The sequence below is a fragment of the Tetrao urogallus genome (genome assembly GCF_951394365.1).
Source record: "Tetrao urogallus genome assembly, chromosome: 12".
Classification (NCBI taxonomy): domain Eukaryota; kingdom Metazoa; phylum Chordata; class Aves; order Galliformes; family Phasianidae; genus Tetrao; species Tetrao urogallus.
The window spans coordinates 1,467,710-1,485,742 of NC_136825.1; the positions used below are offsets into that span (position 1 = coordinate 1,467,710).

Sequence of the window (18,033 nt, forward strand, 5' to 3'; positions counted from 1 at the left end):
AAGAATCTGGTGATTTATAGCATCGTACGAGGGCTTGGAGCCTGATGGATGGCTCCCAGCTTGCAATAATGAAGCTGTAATGTTGCAAAATGAAGGAGGTATTCTTGTCTTGGACCAGTCACTCCTATTCTTCTCCATCTTCCTGTTTGCATATTAGTTCATTTTACTTAGCGATCGTGAAGAGTTTTTCTGGCCAACAGTTAGTTGCATTTGAAACCCTTAGCTGGAGAACGCTCTTGAAAACAAAGTACTGACACTGCTGTCACTTCCCTTCAGTGAATGCCTCCACGTGATGCACGTTCTGCAGAAAAGCTCTCAGAAGAGTGGAGGATGGGAGCACTGGGAGCTGGGTGACCTCACATGCGACACCCTGGAAGGACAGCCTTAGCAGACTTGTTTATGTGTCGTGTACCTGGCAAGGTGTCTGTCCTGTACTCTGGTCTCCCTAGATAACCACTTAAAGCACCAGCAGACAACCCCAAAGCACCTTTCCTTTGCTAATGACATCCCCCTGGGAACCAACGCAAGCTGGCAGCATCTCTTGTCCAGCAAGTGAGGCACTGGGGCTGCTGGAAGCAGCAGCTGTTCGTGCTGCAGCCCTGTGCTGAGCTGCTCTGCTGGGAGCCATGTGCTGCTGTGCTGGGGAGCACACAGGGCTGTCTGCTGTCCCTGCCCCCCAGGCTGGGAATCAGGCCTGCAGCCTCGTGCCCAGCCAGGATGGATTCTTACAGCCCAGCTCCTTTCAGCCCAGCTCCTTTAGTTCCCGATGGAGCTGCGGGTGTGCAGTGGTGGCTGCCTGTTTACGTGCTCTTCTTCGCTGCAGCCCATGATATGTCTTCTGGCATAGCTTGGTGATGCTTTAACAGTGCTGTGTATCAAACCTGCTGTATTCAGGAAGCCCCACTAACAACTTCTGAATTTTTTTTCACGTTCTAGTTTTGCTAGTGATGAATACCAAGGAGTTATGAGGCGGATATCTGCTGTGGTGCAGCAGCACAAGGAGACCATGGTGCCAGGAGTGCCACAGCTCAACGTGTGCGACAAGGCTGTCATGGTGAGCAGTTAAAACATTTACAATTCCTTTGCTTAAAGTACATTTTGTCAAGGCTTAAAAATGTCACTGAATGCTGGGAAGGGATGGGGAGGAAGGGAGGGCTGTTTGTTACCTGTGGGATGCAGCTGCACAGCACAGCTCGTACGGAGCCAGTTGGGTTATGTGTGCAAAGCCTGCCAGCACGCTGTGATACACTGTGACTTCCTCCCTCGGAGACACCAAGGTGTCTGTAACTGTAGATGCTTCTCCTTTCAATCCACTCTGCAGTTCTCAAGAGCCCTCTGTGTTTTGGGTGGTGGGACTGAGACAGTGGATCTTGTCAGATACTCAGATCACTGAGCATCTTCGGTGCTGTGTGGTCTCCTATCCTGGTACACACCTGTGCCTGTCTCTTCCAAAGTCCTTCTGCTCTGGAGCAGGCCAGACTGGTTTCCAGTTCTGTTTTGAATTGCATGTTGGAAAGTTACAGTTTGGCTTTCCTTCCAAAAGCTGCTTGGCGTGTTGTGAACCTGAGAAATAAACGGGATGGTTCTTAGGAGATAAGGTTGTCAGATGACAAGAGTTTGTGTAATTTAAGGGGATGTGCCTGTATAGACTGACACAAAACAGCAAGTCTTCCTGACACTGAGGTAACCTTATGAAGCACACCTTGACTACCAGCTGCTTAGGCTCTGTCTCCAGCCAGCCAGAGCAGTGCAGAACATGGAGCTGCCTCTGTCTCCTTAATAAGAAAGCAGAGATCTTTTTCAGCAGTTGCTACCTTTTATTTTTGGATGTCAAGCAGGAAAACGATTCGAAGGACCATTGTTCCTGCATTGTTCTCTTTCATTATTCAACCTTGCCTTTAATAAACCCTGTTCTGTGCTCCTCCGGGCTGTTCTGTGGGCTCAGGCACTCTCCCCAGCGTCTGGCTGCTCCCAGAGCCCTTCCCTGGAAAGAGTTTTCTTCTGTGCTTCCAGCTCCAAAACGGGTTCATAATAACGTGCAGTCGTGGTGCTGTTTGCAGCTGCCCTGGTGCAATGTGTGCAGGTGCTGCAGGAGCAGCAATGCTGTTTGTCAGCACACGGTGCCTTTGGGTTGCAAGGTGGAACAAGTGCTGGACTGGAGGTCCCATACTTCACCCCACACCCCAGCCCTCTCTCTGGATCTGTGCTGCCTGAATATTTCCTTTGTTTCTTTGGATCTCTGGTTCCTCCACGGAGTGGTGAAGCAGCTGAAATTTCCCACGGTGCGTTTTAAAATTGAGAAATGGACTTAGAAAAGGCATTAATTGTTTGCAAACGATCTGGAGCCCTTCGTGCAGCCGTTTCACCAAGCTCAGCTCTGTGTTCCGCTCCCGACCTGCAGAGATAGCTGGTGTCTCACTGCCATCTGTTGTCAGCTGCATGGAATAGAAACCTGCTCCGGTATCTTTGATGGGGTTCAGCTTCTGTTTACCTCCACGGGAACTTCATCAGTTTAATGACTTGAAAAACTTAATGACACAAAAGGCAGTAGGTCAGAGCTGAGCTGAGCGTTAATGGGCGACAGTGATGATCTCCCATGGGTGGACTTGGAGAGTCAGGGAAAGAACACACAAGATTTCTCAGGGCAGAGATCTGCCATTCACGTTGGCACAGACCCAAATGTTAAATGACACCAAAAAAAAAAACCCTAAAATTGAAAGAACTCTGTCATCCAAACTCCTTCCTCTGTTAATCCCTTTGGAAGCTGAGGTTTGCAGTGGGATTCCTTTCTGATGCTGCTTCTCTGTTGTGTGCATGCTGGAGAAAGGTAGTTCAAGAAGCAGGAAAACAAGGGAGGAGAACAGTTTTGCTCTGCATGCATTGGTGTAGTTGGCTCATAAATGCCTCCTAGTCCACTGCTCATGAATTTGTCCATCAGAATGCTCGTTTAAAACACAGACATTTTTCTCTCTCACACCCTCAGCCTTCAAACACTGGTGCTTTTTACTTGCTTCCTTAATAAATCACATGGGAATTGTAGTGCTGGGGGTATGAGCTCCTTTCTGGATCGTAGGAGAACTGGGAATTCACCAACAGCTTGTGATCATCCAAACTGCTGCAGGGAAGGGAAGAAGTCACTACGAGTCCCACCAGGTTGCAGGAGAGACCACTGTATTCCAACAGAGGGAATCATCTGATGCATAAGGATTTGTAGTCTTCCCTAAAGCCTTTCTGAATAGGATTTGAGCTTGGAAGATGGATGATCCTAGCTGCAAGAGTTCTGTTTTTCAGAAGGGGTCCATTAGGATGCAAGGCTCAGCAGATACTTTGCGTGAACGTCTAACTTCATTTTTTTCCTGTGTGTTTTGTTTGTTTTTTAACAGAATTGGTCTCCCCCAGGCTGTGAGAAGCTAGGGAAGTGCCTGAAACCACCCAAGTCTGATCCAAAGAAGTGCTTTTGGCCTCACTGATCTTTCCTGCAGCCTCCAGGAGCTGCCCCAAAAGCCCTCTAACCGCCTGGACGCAGAGTTTACAATGCATCTCTCCTCACGTTGGCACTCCTGTTTACCCAGGAAGGGTGTGATGTCTGTGTGATATCATCATTTGCTCTTCCAAAAGGGACGGTGTTTATATTGCTGGTGCTCAGGGTTTAGCCTGTCCTCATCTGTTGGTTTCATCGTTTCCGTAAATGGTAAATTCTCAGTGAGGACTGTTTTAACTGTGAAAGATCTTTGGACAACCACAGCTCTGCCGTGAGCTCAGAAGCACCACGGCTGCACCTTTCCTCTGGCTTCTTCCAGCTGACCTCCGGAGTCACTGCATCGTGTGGATGCCCCAGCAGCAGCCATAGGAGACTGCTCAGGAAACGTACAGCCCTGCCCAAGCTGCCCTTGTTTTCTTTGCATACAACTTGTTATTTTAACATTTCATTTCCATTGTGAACTCTTTGGACACCGGCTTGTTTTTGCCTGTTCTTCCTAAGCTTGCAAGCACTGGGTGCAGCCGTACGGCCCACGCTGCTGCTGTGCATGCCTGAGTGCAAACAAGTGCTGCGTTCTCTTCTCAACTAGGGGTCAGCACAGGCAGGATGCCCTGCGTGTTTTCTTTCTGTGGCTGCAAAACGCTCAGCAGGTCACGCTGCAAAGAAACTTGCAGGTAGGGTTCCTGTAAGTATCGCCTCATTGGTGGTGTGCAGAGCGTTCCAGGGAGCTGGGGCTCTGTGGTTCACGTGTGGGATCATCTTTATTTCCAAAAATCTCGATCCAAATATGGTGTAAGTCGCTCTTTCAGTCTCGTGACCTGGGCCCAGCCAACTGCAGGCTCAGAAATGCCCGTTTGCATCACACGTTAACTCTTGACCCTGTTTCCAGCGTATGCTCTCCGAGGAATTCTCCTTGTGCAAACTCTCCCCCAGCCTGGGTGCAGCACTTCTCTAAACAGAGTTCATGGTAAATGCAGATTCTTCGCATAATTTCACATTGTAAATTGCTCACCCCGTTTCGAGTCTGTTTTTCACCCCCCTCACTGTTGCTAATAAACGTCTCTCGAACAGAACCTCGCAGGGTTGTTGTGGAGCTGTAAGGGAATAGTTGGAAGCAATGTAAGCTTGCTGTCTGCACACTGACGGGTCTGCTTCCACCCCTCCCCTGTTTGCTACAGGACACGTGCCCTCTCCACAAGGCATTTTGCTGCCCTGAGAAGGATCAAGGTACTCCGTAGGGCTGCTTCCTTCCCAGGCAAAGCTGAAGCTGGCTTGAGACATGCTGACAGCTTCTGTGTTAACACTCTGCCTCCCGCAGACCTCTCAACTTGTTCTCCTTGCCCACCCCATAATCCCAAACGCTCTCATCCCCCCAATTCCTATGTTTCATCCCCACAGTAATTCCTAGCACCCATCTCCTGAAGCTGGATAGTTGCTGTAATGAGCACAGTGCTCCAGCCAACGCCAGGCCCTCAGCACCCCCCTGCCCGCAGGCTGCGTGCCATCCCAGCCCCTACCTGCCCTAACCAAGAGCCAGAGGCGTTCCCAGCCCAAGGCTCCATTCTTACCACAAATAAAGATACCACCAGACGAGGGAGTCCGTCACCACGGCCGCCTGCACGCCGCTGTCAGCTCTCCAACAGCTGTGAGCGTCTGCTGCAAACTGCGACAGCTTCATCTCTGCGCGCTGCCTGTGAGCAGATCCCAGGGCTGCAGCTCTGCTGGGTGCTCCCCCAGACACCCTGCCCAGTTCTCAGCCTTTGCACCGTGCACATGGTGAGCGTGCCATGTGCTGGGAGCCCCGCGCCCTGCCTGCCGCTTCATTCTTGTCTCTCTTGCAGCTTGCAGTTTTGAAGACACTGCTTTTTTTCCTCCTCTGCATTACTTGCTTGGGCACGGCAGCCCGCGCTCAGTGTTTGGTTACTCAGCACACAAAGTCTCCATCCTTTACTGAAAGAGCCCCTCGGTGCGTAGACACTGGATGTAAACTTTGCACTACAAAGCTGGCTGCTGGAAATGACTTGAAGTTTGTTTACTTAATTGCTTTGCGTTTGCTAGCTAGAAAAGATCAAGCTTCGTAGAAAGAAGCGACTGCTTTAAATAAGAACAGTAGTTCTACAGCTGGACAGCCGGGCAGCATTTTAAATCAGTGCCTTTCCCAAAGATGTACAGATGTTAATATTAAAGTGAAATGAGGAGGAAAAGAGGAAAAGAAACCAACGGATTTATCAGTGAGGAGTCGGAGGGTTTGTCTGCACACACCTGTGGACAGCTGGCACCTCGGTTCGGGGCACTTTCACAGCTCTGCCTCCTGGATCACGGGGGCTGGCCGAGCTTAAAAATAACTTGTTTTGTTTTCCTTGCATTATTTTTAACACGGATCAATTACCCAACCCACACAGCTGCCCGGCGCACTTTGGAGGCAGGGGTGGGAGTGAGCTGAGCGCACAGCCGTGGCACCAACCCCGCCAGCCTGCAGCCTGCGGGCAGCCCTTGTGCCCCTCATCGTTACCCCGAGCTCTGATCCACGCGACGGCTGCCTGCTGCGGGGCTCCTGGCTTTGCAGGGCTGTGTGTGCCATAGCTGAGTGCCAGGCCCCTTTCCTGGTGGGATTTAGTGACCCGCAGCAGGGCTGCTCCCCTGGTGGCTTCCTTCCTCAGGCCGCGAGCTGAAGGAGAGCTGGTGTCATTCTAAGGCTGCTGCTGTGCCACGTTCCCGTCTTTGCGTTTAAATACGTCTCCTAAATGCTGAAAGCTTCATATCTGCTTGGGCTGAGAGTCCGAGGAATTCCTGCCTTTAATTTCCAATTAGCTGAGCCTCTTGAGTCGCCCTCCTCTGCCCCAGAGGCTCTGTTATCATCCCACCCTCCGTGCAGAGAAGCTTCTGAGATGGATGTCAGTAATAAACGTGGAGAAAGTCCTGCTGCATTTACAGTCCGCAGCTACAAAAATGGAGCCTGGCTTTAAAAGCCTGCAGTGACCAATGGATTGTTTCGGTGGCAAATTAAGTCTCCGTGGACCAACAATTTGGGGAGCAGAACGCTGGGATTGGAATGCAGAAGATCAATTCCAAACACTTAGAGCCAAGGTTAATGCCCTGCAAACAGAACGGAGTGCAGTGATGGGAGATAACGTGCCTCCGTGTTTCAATTGCCAAGCAGGGGAGCGCCGTGTTAGGAGCAAAAATGGGAAAGTTTGGAGCAGAACACGAGAGACAGAGCACGGGTTTGCTGTTCTGTGCTGTTTGGGACTGAGCTTTCATGCCAGCACTGAGGGTGACAGTGTGCTTTTACTCAAGGAACTGGAGCTGACCCTGCTGAGAAGGGAGATGTTGAACTGGGGGCACCTGTGTGGTTCTGCAAGAAAGCAAAGCAGCCGAGATGAACATCTGAAGGCCTGAGAAGACTTGCACTAAGGAGATCTTTGCAGGCACAGCATGAAGTCATTGCAGAAGAAAGACCTTTTTAAGGTGAGCGTGGGTTCAGGTGGGGATTTGGGGTTGGAAACCAGTGTTGGAAACCCCAAAGAGCACTCAGACAGCTGGCTGAGCAGGGATCCTGCGGCCGTCCTCAGCCTGGGGAGCCTGTAGGCTGCGTGCGCTGAGTGATTGACTGCTTCTTCCATAGCCAAGTAACTGTTTTGCAGTTCAAATGGCTCCTTTTCCACTTTTCTGAGTGGTTTTAACACTTGGGAATGCGCTGCTGCTGTTGTTTTCTGGTTCTGTTTGATGCTTTCCATTTGCTATCAGAGCACAGCGCAGCAGTGTCTCTCCAATCAAACTCATAGCTTTTAAGTGCGGCTGTGAGGGAAGAGCTGAAATCTCATCTGAGGTTCCTTCTTTTTGTTGGAAAACATCTCCTTTAGACACAAAACAGACCCCATGTCTTGGTTTTCTTTATATCCTGTGCCTCCACTTGGAGTTTTGCTGTTGCTCGAAGTCCAGTCTGAATTATATAAACACTAAATAAAGGTTCAGCCCGAGCCAAAAGCCTGTGGTCTCTTAGAAGAGCAGAAACCTCTGCCATCCAACTTACTGGGAACCAGCCTGGCAGCTGGCACACAATTCTCTGCCTTTTTCTCTCCCAGAGCCACTTCACAGCCTCCTGGGTGTGAGGATACAGAGGCTGGCGGTGCGATCCCCCCCCCCAGAAGGAAGAGGGGCAGAAAAGCCCATCGGCCGCTTTGCCAGCAGCAAGGAAGGCGTGCCAAATGCATTAGCTCTGGCTCCAAATCCCCCTCCTGCTTTGGCAGGGGGAAGGAAGGAGCTCTGTGTCCCCTCCAAGGGCCTGAACTGCAGTCAGCTCCAAGCAGGAAGCTCAGCAGGCAGCACAGAGCGCGGCCCCTTACCCCCGTTAGAGGGGACACAGCGAGTTCGCTGCTCACAGCACCAATCCAGAGCCTGGGGAGCTGGCTGGGGAGCTGCATTCCTCCGCTGTTGAAATAAGATATTGCACATTTGTGGGGTTGGTTTTTTTTTTTTTTGGTCGTTGTTTTTTATATATATTATTATTATTTAAAACTGCTTTAAAGTGCATGCGTTTCCAAAGCTGAAATTGAAACGAAACGTTCCAGAGGATTTGGATGGAAATTTGAGTTCTCCTTTCCCCTTGTGGGGTAATGTTGAAATTCGGGGCATTTTGTTCCACTTCACGCTGAAGTTTTAACATCCTGAACGGAACAGAAACTTCCACGCTCAGCACAGCTCTTCTAATTGCCCCGTGAAGCTGATTAGAGTCAGCTCTGAAGCCTCCATCCAAACAGTTGCTGTGTTCTAACAACATCTCTCACATCGGGATCTTAAAGCGCTCATCCACGCTTGGGAAAGAGGGGCAAAGGTGTTCTCCCCCTCCTGCAGTGCCATCCAGGGAGGCAGATGTGGGGCTGCAGCCCTCCCTGATCCGACAGCTCCCCATGATGCGATATTCCAGAGCTGAAGCCCTTTGACATCACCGTTGGAAATTGGTCCTAGGAAAGTTCTTTTCGGATGGAAACTGCGGTAGGAGTCAGCACTGTTGTTTGAAAAGTTGAACAATTAGAGGGAAACTCGTTTACTTCTGGATGTTAAAATCGGTCAGTGCAGCCCTCCGAAATGAGGGATTGATTAACGAGGTGCAGTGCTGACAAAAAGCCTGGAGAAATGTTCTTAAACCTGAGCTGGCACGTTGCGTCATTTCTGGCAGCTGGAGGCTTGGTGTAACCTTCCGTAGCATCGGTGCAAGGCCTGGGAACCTCGTGTAGCTGCTGGAAAACACTGCAGTCCTATGGGCTGTCACTGCAAAACCAGGTGAGGTGGAACCTGCAGCGTGTGGTGGGCTGGCACCGGGCAGGGCTGCCTGGCCATGGCACCGTGGGCCGGGGGGCGGAAGGGTCCCTTCCCATCGCCTGCTTATTTCCATGGGTAGGCAGAGCAATTCCATCGCTTCCATCCAGCAGGAAGAAGAGAGGAGCTGCCGGAACGGCTCACATCTGGGATTGTCGTTGGTGGGATGACAAAAGAGCAAAACCCTTCCAGTTGTTCTGCAGGAGCACGGGTGCAGAGCAGCGCCTGTTCCAGCGCGTGGCCGCGTGCCACAGCTGTGTTTGCTTCGCTGGAACAGCTGTTAGGATTTTTCTGGTGCCAAGGAGATAATCTGACTTCAGGGAAAATGTTACTCTGCGAGGGAACGGTTGTGGAAGGAGGCACGCTGAGCTCCTGTGTGGGCTGCCCTGGCAACGGGGCCTGGCGAGGAATGGAGCAACCTCTGAGCTGACCTTCAGTTCGCCACAGCCATCCAGCACACAGGTGCCTTCGGCCAGAGGGCCAAAGAGACCCTATGGATGGAGAAGGAAAGAGGTGGAGCAGTGGGGGATTCAGCCTGCAGCCTCCTAGAGGCTGTGCATCGAGAGCTGGAAATGCAACAGCATGGGGGGTGCGGGATGCGGGCAGAACCCTCACTGTGCAGGAGCCCCATCTGACAGCTGGAGGTGCGGGGGCAGCTTTGTGTCCGCAGCCAGGCTGCTGCATTCCCTATCAGGCAGGCACCAGGCTTGGCCAGGGGTTTTGCATGCTAGAGCTGCCTTTGCTTTCAGTGGGCAGCTGTACCTGGGTGCATTTGGTGCAGATCCAGGTCAGATCTGCTAATGGAAAAGGAGATCTGTAATCATTCGGCAGCGCATCTCCTGCCCGCGATGGATTTTGCATGGGCAAATGGCAATTCCCACAGCAGGAGGTGGAACTGAGGGCTGTGCAGGAGCACCATGACTGCCCCGCCAACCAGAACCACAGAATGGCCTGGGTTTCAACCCCCCCCTGCTACGTGCAGGGTCACCAACCAGTAGATCAGGCTGCTGGTGCTCAGCTGGCCCAGGACCCAGGGCGCTCTGCTGCGTCCATCTGCTGCGATCATAACCCAAACGGCTCTAACAAACGCAAGGTACGATTGCAGAGCTTCACAGGAGTCGATGAGACAGAAAAGCAGGAAATCACGTAGTCCTTACGAGCACGTTATCTGTGCGAGGCACTGGGAGGGGTGAAAGGGGTGGAAACGTTCCCCTGGGCACGGCGCCTCTCTTCCAAGCGGAGCTCCGCGCGCTGCAGGGAGCGCAACCAGAGCAGCGCAGCGAGCGGCCGGGGCATCGCGCCTTGCGGTGCTGGAGCTCCGTGCATCGAAAGCTTCGTGCCCAGGGCTGGAGACGGGGCTCCGGAGCTCGGGGCTCCGCGCACGGCAGTAGCGGAAGCTCCGCCCGCCGGGTGCCGTCCGGCCGCGGTTGCGCAGTCGGTGCGCGGAGCGCCATGAGCCAGGAGCGGCTGCGGGCGGTGCGGGACCGCGTGCGGTCCTTCCCCGACTTCCCCGTGCCTGGAGTGCTGTTTCGGTGCGGGTTTGGAACGGGGGAGATGGGGCCGAGGATGGAGCCGAGGGGCTGGGGGTGGGGATGGGGATGGGAGTGGGGATGGAGCCGAGGAACTGGGAATGAAGGAGGGGGTGGGAATGGGGCGGGGGAATTAGGGTGGAGATGGGGGTGGAGGAGGGAGATTGGGGACGGGGCAGGGAGCTGCGGTTGGGCGGGGGATGGGGGATGGAGCAGTGGATGGGAATGGGGCTGGGGGAATGGAGATGGAGCTAGGGATGGAGCGGGGGATGGGGAATGGGGATGAGAATGGAACCAAGGGGCAGAGGATGGGAATGAGGCGAGGGACTGGGCTGGAGATGGGGCAGGGGATGGGGTATGGGGGTAGGGATGGGGCCAAGGAGCTGGGAATGAAGCAGGGGATGGGAATGGGGCTGAGGAATGCAGATAGATTTGGGGATGGGGCAGGGAGCAAGGGATGGAGATGGAGCGGAGATGGAGATGGGGCAGGGGCTCCTCTGGCTGTGCCCCCTGGGTGTAGTAGCAGCATCACCTGCACCCCTTGGTTGCTTGCTAACTGCTCTCCCTCTGTTTGCAGCGACATCAGCCCCCTGTTGAAGGATCCTGTAGCTTTCAAGGCTTTGATTGATCTTCTGGAAGATCACCTGAGGGCCTCCTTCCCCAAAATCGATGTCATTGCAGGTGGGTGTTCAGCTCCGAGGCTGCTGCAGGGCGCTGTGTGCTCCCAGGTGCTCAGTGTGGGCAGACACCTTGCTAATGGGACAGGAAATACCATAGCCCTTGGACATTGTCTGCTGGCCTGCATTGTACAGTAACAGCAGCATGGTGTTGCCCTTAACCCAGAACTGTCCTTTCCTGAAATACTGGTTTGGGATGGGGCAGATACCAACCAGTGCTACTTCAGTGCCAATTCTGTAATTCCATTGTTAAAAAAGAGGCTTTTGGTGAGCACTGAAGCCTGGTGTGCTGTGCCTGGGCAGCCCCGTGGCAGGGAGCCCCTGTTCCAGCACGTTTGTCTTCCCATGCAGCTTTTTTCAAGCCAACTGAAACAGCCGTAGCAGTGATAATGCATTTCAGCATTAAAGAGGCTGAGAATGAAAGCGCTGGGAAGGGAACTGCTGGGGCTGGGTGATAGGCCTGAGCTCAGTCTGGACAAAATCTCCAAGTGCCTGCTGATAACCTGCTGTGCAAAGTCCTTGGCTGCGTGGCCGCAATGATAACTGGGGCTCAGCCGAGCTCAGCTCTGCGAAGGAGAGCTTGAGGGGAAAGCCAGAGGGGTTTCTGCTGGGGGGTGGGGGTCACTGATGGGTTGTGGGACACTGCACTGATGTGTTGGGGTGGGCACGGGTATGCATTGAACCCTTGGGGATCGCCGTAAGGGCACGTTGCTCTCGCACTTGGGAGGATGAACACGGGGTGTCGATCCCAAATGGCTTTTCTGGGTGCTCTTGCTGCTTGCCCCCTCAGGTCTGGACTCCCGTGGCTTCCTCATCGGCCCCCCCCTGGCTCAGAGACTGGGAGTTGGCTTCGTGCTGATCCGAAAGAAAGGGAAACTCCCCGGCCCCACCGAGTCCATCTCATACGCCCTGGAGTATGGCAAGGTGATGCCCAGTGGGGGAAGGGGTCAGCAGGCTGTGCTTGGGCTCTGAGTGTTTGCAGGTTAGGAAGCGTTCCTCTGCAAGGCAGGGCTGCAGTGAAGATGCTCTTTCCACCCTGCAGGCTGAACTCGAAATCCAGAGCGATGCCGTGGAAGCAGGACAAAAAGTGGTCGTGGTGGATGACTTGCTTGCAACTGGAGGTGAGAGAAGCGGGCGCTGGGGGGGGAGAGGGGGTCACCCTGGTTTCCTCCACGGGGGAACCTTGAGAATGTCGTGTGTGGAAACCACCACCATGAACATCCTGCAGTGTGCGAGGTGGCAGCAGCAATGGTTGCTGCGTGTCAGTGGCTGCAGCAGCTACACCTCATGCTGTCCTGGAGTTCCCTGCTGTGTGCTTTGCTTGCTGCTGCTCCTCGAGCAGGGATCTCTGTGCTGAAGCTCTCTCTGCGTGCAGGTACGATGCGTGCAGCCTGCGAGCTGCTGGCGAGGCTGAAGGCTGACATCCTGGAGTGCCTGGTGGTCATTGAGCTGAAGGCCCTGGGGGGAGCAGCCAAGCTGGAGACCATTCCCTTCCACTCCCTGCTGCAGTACGACTGAGGCTGCTGGCTGCTGCAGCACCTCTGGGGTTGCAGGCGGTGACACTGGCTTGGTGTCACGATGGGGTGGGCAGGGGGACCTGCTGCACTGAAGAAGCTGTGGAAGCTGCAGTGCTGTTCATTTGCCGAGGCACAGATCAAAGCATGCTTAGCGCACAGATATTTTGGTTTTGAGTTCAGCTCTTTGGGGAGGAGGAGACCACGATGCCAGTTTACAGGTGTTGCGTTCTAGGCTACCAAAGCAGGGCAGGGTGCTCCACGGGGCCACAGGTCCCTCTGCCTGAGGGAAGAGCTCCAAGTGGGTCCTGAGGAGCTCGGATGGGCGCAGTGCTGCTGTGCCTCCTGGTCTGAGCAGGGTTCAGGCCAGCCCTGGGTTATCCCACCTCCCTGTCTTAGCAGGGGCTGAACTCACTGGTACAATAAACATGGATTTATTTTTCTATTTTTTCTAACCTGTCTCAGCGCTCTTCTTGCAGTAGCAGGAGCTGTTAATGACCCTCGTGGCAGCGCTGGGGGCTGCAGCCTCAGCCCCCCATTGCCACCCCAAAACCTTCCAGGAGGCAGCAGCGACCACATCCAGGTATCTCCATCCCACAGGTCGGAGGGGAGCACGTGGGCAGCGTGAATCTCAGTGCTGGAGGAGCACCTTCCCACCACAGAGCACAGGGATGGCCTGCCCTGCTCACAGCCCTCGTTGTGCCCACTTCTATCACCGTTCCCTAAAAAGCCACTGCACAGGGAAGCGTCCCCTGGGTGCTGGGATCCCAGAGCTGAGCACACACACACTTGGCGCTGCTCGCAGGCCCCCGCTGTGATGTAGAGAGGGGGAAAAATGAGTTCCACCCCACGGAGCTGTGGAAAGCAGCTGTGCTGTGCGGAGGCGAGCGCTGGCCTCGCTGCTGCCAGGGCTGGCTGTGCGTGCAGCCAAGGGGTGACATCAGGGAACCTGGGGACGGTGCTTTCGCTTGATGCCATGACTCACAGTGGCACTTTGGAGCTGCTACTTCCAGGCAGGAGGAAGCGTGTGTGTGTGTGTGCACACAGCTGCTGTGCTCAGCCTGGGGGAGCAAGGAGAGATGTCCTGTGTGCTGGGTCCAAGCCCTGCTGGGCTCACGCTGCCTTCAAATGGGAAGTTCCCTCCAGCTCAGCCCTGCACACAGCACCTCAGTGCTCCCCCTTCCATCAGAAGGCAGGATTCACCCAAGCCAGGTGAACGGCCCCACGCTGGGCAGCCCCTCCCCACGCTCACCCCTCTGCCCCGTGCCAGAGCCACGGCGGCCCCGCTGACAAGAGCTGCATTCAGCTCTGCTGAGCCCACGCTCACTTTTTCCAACGAGGCTTTCTGCACTTGGACTGTGCCCCAGCCCTTCCCTGCGTGAGCGGCCGGGGCCCTTTGCCATGGAGCAGCACAGACAGCGGGAGGAAAAGCGCTGGGTTCACAACGCGACTCAGCTCTATTTAAAACATTTAATATAAATGTGTTTTGACAAGTCCTGTCGTCGTTTCCAGCGAGTGCTGGAGATGTGCTTCCCTCCCTTAAAAACACAACCAGACCCAAACACCAAAACCAGCGCTTTGTAACTTCTCTCCCTCCTTCCTCCTTGCCCCCAGCAAACAGAAGCCCCTGTGCCCATCCAGGGCATGGCACAAAGGGTGCTGGAAGCTCCAGATCTCACCCACGACCCCAGACTGCTTTCAGCCTTAGAGGCAGCTGCAATCTGCAGGGACCCAACAGAAGAACTAACTCCATCAACACCCGCTTTGCTTGCGGAGCACGGCCAAAGCTCACTACACTTGAAGAATAGAGAACTGCACGGGGGAAGCCCGGACTCCAGCAGGGCTCAGAGGGCTTCTGCCTCCTTGGCCGCCTTCTCCAGCCTCTCGGTGACGAGGCTGAGGTCCACGTTCTTGTCCAGCTTGATGTAGGTGTCGGTGCGCAGGGCGTGGATCGTCACCCAGTCGGGCAGCAGCTCAGCCAGGAGCCGCAGGTGCTTCTCCATCTCACCTGCAGGGATGGATGCAGACAACAGCTCAGCTCCCAGCCTGGCAAAGCTCAGCGCCGTGCTGCCGCAGCCCCAACCGCCCCCCCTACCTGCTGCCATCTGGCTGGGGAAGCTGTCAGCCAGACGGACACACGCCAGCTCCATGGGCAGCGCCGGCTTCTTCTCGGCCACAAAGACCCCACGCAGGATGCGGGCCATGGCCGGCAGTCGGCCCAGCATGGCCAGCCGCTCCTCCTGCCCCGCCGCCCGCGTCATCAGTGCCTGCAGCCGTCGGGCCTCCTTAGCACGGATCTGGGGAGCAAGAAGAGGGGCTCAGGCACAGGTGGGCCCCCTCCCCGGGGCCGTGGCCAGGATGGAATTACTCACCCGCTCCAGCAGCTCCTGGGACACCCCTTTGAGAGCGCTGGAGGTGCTGGCAGGGGACGCTGCTTTGGAAAGCGCCGGTTCCTCCGCACCGGCTTCAGCGCTTCTTAAGGCCAGGTTGGCAAGAGCTTTTTCCATCTGCTCATGTGGATGGAGGAGGAGTTGGGTTACAGCTGGGAGGAAGGAGAAGTTTCCCCTCCGCCGCCCCCCACCCCCACCAGGGCCACCCTGCAGCAGCCCAGCACTCCCCCTCCATGCATCAGAAACCCATCTGTGTGGGGCACGACCTCACCTCCGGCCCCAGGGGCAGCTCCTCCAGCCTCGTGCACACCGATGTTCAGCGCGTGCTCCCATCTTACAGCACCGAGTTGGCCCACACAGGAGCAGCCCTTCCCCACCCCTCCCCATACAAAGCGGGATGGCTGCTGTGGGGCGGTGGCTGGGTGCTCCCTGCTCACCTTAGTGCTCATTGTGCCCCGAGCTGCACTCAGCACCTCCTGTGCCGTGCTGATCCTCTCCTCCTGCGGTGGTCGTGGCAGCTCTGCTGGGCTGATGTCAGGCACCTCATCCACATTGAAGCGGGGATGCCAGCGGGTCAGCTTGTCCTCCGGCACCTCCATGGGAGGGCTCAGCGCAGCCAGGAATGCCTGCAGCAGGGTGAGAATGTGGCAGCTGGCTTGGGGAAAGCCAGAACCGGGAGAAATCCCAGCAGCCACGCATTCCTTGCTCTCCATGCCGCATTACTGTGTTCCCACCCACTCCTTCAGGGAGCGAGAACAGCCTGGCTCCCTGGCAGAGGGCTGGGGCTCACCGCGTGGTGCTGCTTGACGATGTTCACCAGGCTGCGGTGGAACTCCTTCCTGCGCTCCAGCAGGCGTGATGCTGACAGGTGAGGGCGGCCACACAGCTGCTCATCTGCAGGGAGAGAGGAGAACATCACTGCGGTGTCACAGCAAAGACCTCAGGGTACAGCAGCAGAGCTGCAGGGCTGACCCACGCCCAGGCTGTTTCAGACCCAGCAGGTCCCAGCCCTGCGTACCTTCCCCCAGCACCGGCTCCAGTGTCAGCTGATACTCCGACTTCTTCACGCCGCTGCTGTAGGTGGGGATGTTCTTCTCCTGGCGGAAGCGGTACGAGCTGGGATACACTGCCTTGATCTGCCCCACGTGCCGCTCCTCAAACTGCCTGCAACGGCACCAGAGAGGTGGGGAATCCCAAGGGCCGACAGAGGGAAGCAGCCCCAGCCGCACGCCAGCACTGCTGCAGACTCACTTGCGCATCATGTCCTGCACGCCCTGCTTGACTTTGGCGAAGGTGATGGTCTCAGCACGGTTGAAGAGCATCCCAGCAATGGTGTCCACGCTGCGGAACATCTCTGCCAGCACTTTGTACTTGTAGGGCAGCGTCAGCCCTGGTGGCGTGTCCTGTGCCAGGGCATGGAAGCGCTGGTATGCAGGGAGCCGTGCGCTGCTGGGGATGGAGAGGGGTCACTGAGATGGGAGCAGCACGCACCCCGGGCTGGGGCAGGACCCATGTGCTCCCTCCCATCCCAGCATCCCACACTGGTCCCGGCTCACAGCGCTCTGGGAATGGCAAACCCTCTGGGCTCAGGGCTTTGCCCACAGCAGGGCTGATCTGTGGGACCCTGCTGCCACTCTCAGCAGAAATGCAACATCGCATGGGCAAAGCAGCACCGTGGCCATTTCCCCTGTGGCAGCAACCCCTCCATGCCCCACTTTCCTCCTCGGAGCTGTTTCTCACCTATTCTCTGCTACTACCGGAGCCTCTGTGCCGGTGACCCCAGGCTGCCCCGTCCCACTGCCTGCTGCCTTGGCACGGAGCCGCAGCTCCAGGCCCCGCAGGCTCTGCAGGTGGCTTCGCAGCTCAGCGCCGACCCCAGCGGGGATGGGGGGCAGTTGGGCGGGGGGCTTCATCCTCATCCTCTGGAGACGGCTCTGCAGCGTGGCCAGTTCCTCCTGTGGGGTCAGGGACAGTTAATAAAGGATGAAGGCACAAAGAGATCAAGTGGAAGAGACCCCGACGTGGCACTGAGCCATGCTCCCATACCTGCTCCAGGCACGCTGTGCTCCCGCTGTCCCGCTCCGGGCTGGGGGCGCACATCCTGCTGGCTACGGGGGGCTCCAGGGGACCCAGCGACGGGGGGCTGGCAGGCTGTGGATCACAGGAGATGGGATTAGGGTGTGAAAACTGGGGCTGCTCCTGGGCGTGCGGGCATTCCCGGATCAGCTTCCGCCATCCAAACAGCGGCACCCGATGCCGCGAACCCAAAGCGAGCAGTGGGACCGACCCCCCCCCCCCCAATTAAACACCAGGGACCCTTCCCACTCAAACGCCAAGGATCGCCCCCAAATCAAACACCGCACACAGGACCGCGCCCCGCTTCCACGCCCGCCCCCCGGCGCCCACCTCCGGCCCCGCATCCCGCGGCAGCTCCAGCCGCTTCCGCGCCGACTTCCCGCCCCGCTCCCCGCCCGGTGTCTCCGCTTCCATCTCCCGGCGGCTCCGTTTCCTGCCCGCCATCCGCGGCACCGCCGGGGCAGCGCTGCGGGTCGGGGTGCGCGGCGAAGCGGGAGCGCGGACATCATCGTTCCGCGGCCCCGGGGAAGCGAGGAGGGCGGCCTTGAGACCGCGGGCGCCGTGCTTGGCGGCGAGGCTGCCGGCGGCTTTGGTGCGGCCGAAGAAATCGGTGAGGCGGAGCTGCGCCATTCCCTGCGCGGGATCCCACCGCGTTTGGCGGGAACTCGCGCGAACTGCGGCGCCGCCCCCTAGCAGGTCACGTGGGGCGGAATTGGCGCCACGGGGCTCTTAAAGGCGCCGCGCTCGTTTGGCCGCGTTGCTGCACGTGGGGGGCGGGTGGGGCCACGCTTTCGGGTTGGGATGGAGGGGGAGAGGGGCTCCGTGCTGGGGGGAGCAGAGCACGCGGCTTCCGAAGCGGCTTCCAGCCGGCACGCTGCTCCGGAGGTTGCTTCTTTTATCCGTTCTTCCTAAGCTGGGCTTGCAGTGAGGGCTGCGCGGTGGCCGCGAGGTTTGCACAGTGCGGGATGCAGTTTGGGCTCTGGGCAGAGGGGCAGGAGGGATTTCAGCCCACTTCCTTCCCCTGCAGGCGGTCCGAGCAGGAGAACG

General features: G+C 56.5%; 3 protein-coding genes across 3 annotated transcripts in view; 2 read left to right on the top strand and 1 right to left on the bottom strand.

The window, feature by feature from the left end:
* Positions 1-3,470, top strand: part of GALNS (galactosamine (N-acetyl)-6-sulfatase) — a gene marked incomplete at both ends in the record, with an annotated part of 42,186 nt that extends 38,716 nt beyond the window's left edge. Inside the window, 2 exons of the mRNA XM_079541591.1 lie at positions 937-1,054; positions 3,384-3,470. Of these exons, the coding sequence (XP_079397717.1) occupies positions 937-1,054; positions 3,384-3,470 (205 nt within the window). The remainder of the gene's footprint in view (positions 1-936; positions 1,055-3,383) is intronic.
* Positions 3,471-10,252: 6,782 nt separating this feature from the next.
* On the top strand, positions 10,253-12,524 carry APRT (adenine phosphoribosyltransferase; the record flags this gene model as incomplete). Its single annotated transcript, XM_079541340.1, has 5 exons — positions 10,253-10,332; positions 10,907-11,010; positions 11,797-11,930; positions 12,049-12,127; positions 12,382-12,524. The coding sequence occupies 5 exons, from the start codon at positions 10,253-10,255 to the stop codon at positions 12,522-12,524; spliced, it is 540 nt and encodes a 179-aa protein (XP_079397466.1).
* A 1,840-nt stretch (positions 12,525-14,364) lies between these two features.
* Positions 14,365-17,616, bottom strand: CDT1 (chromatin licensing and DNA replication factor 1; the record flags this gene model as incomplete). The annotated part of the gene is made up of 10 exons (XM_079541693.1): positions 14,365-14,528; positions 14,616-14,817; positions 14,893-15,027; positions 15,348-15,536; positions 15,701-15,804; positions 15,929-16,074; positions 16,162-16,359; positions 16,651-16,865; positions 16,957-17,061; positions 17,317-17,616. 10 exons carry the CDS (start codon positions 17,614-17,616, stop codon positions 14,365-14,367), a joined length of 1,758 nt encoding a protein of 585 aa, XP_079397819.1.
* Between the last annotated feature and the right edge of the window lie 417 nt (positions 17,617-18,033).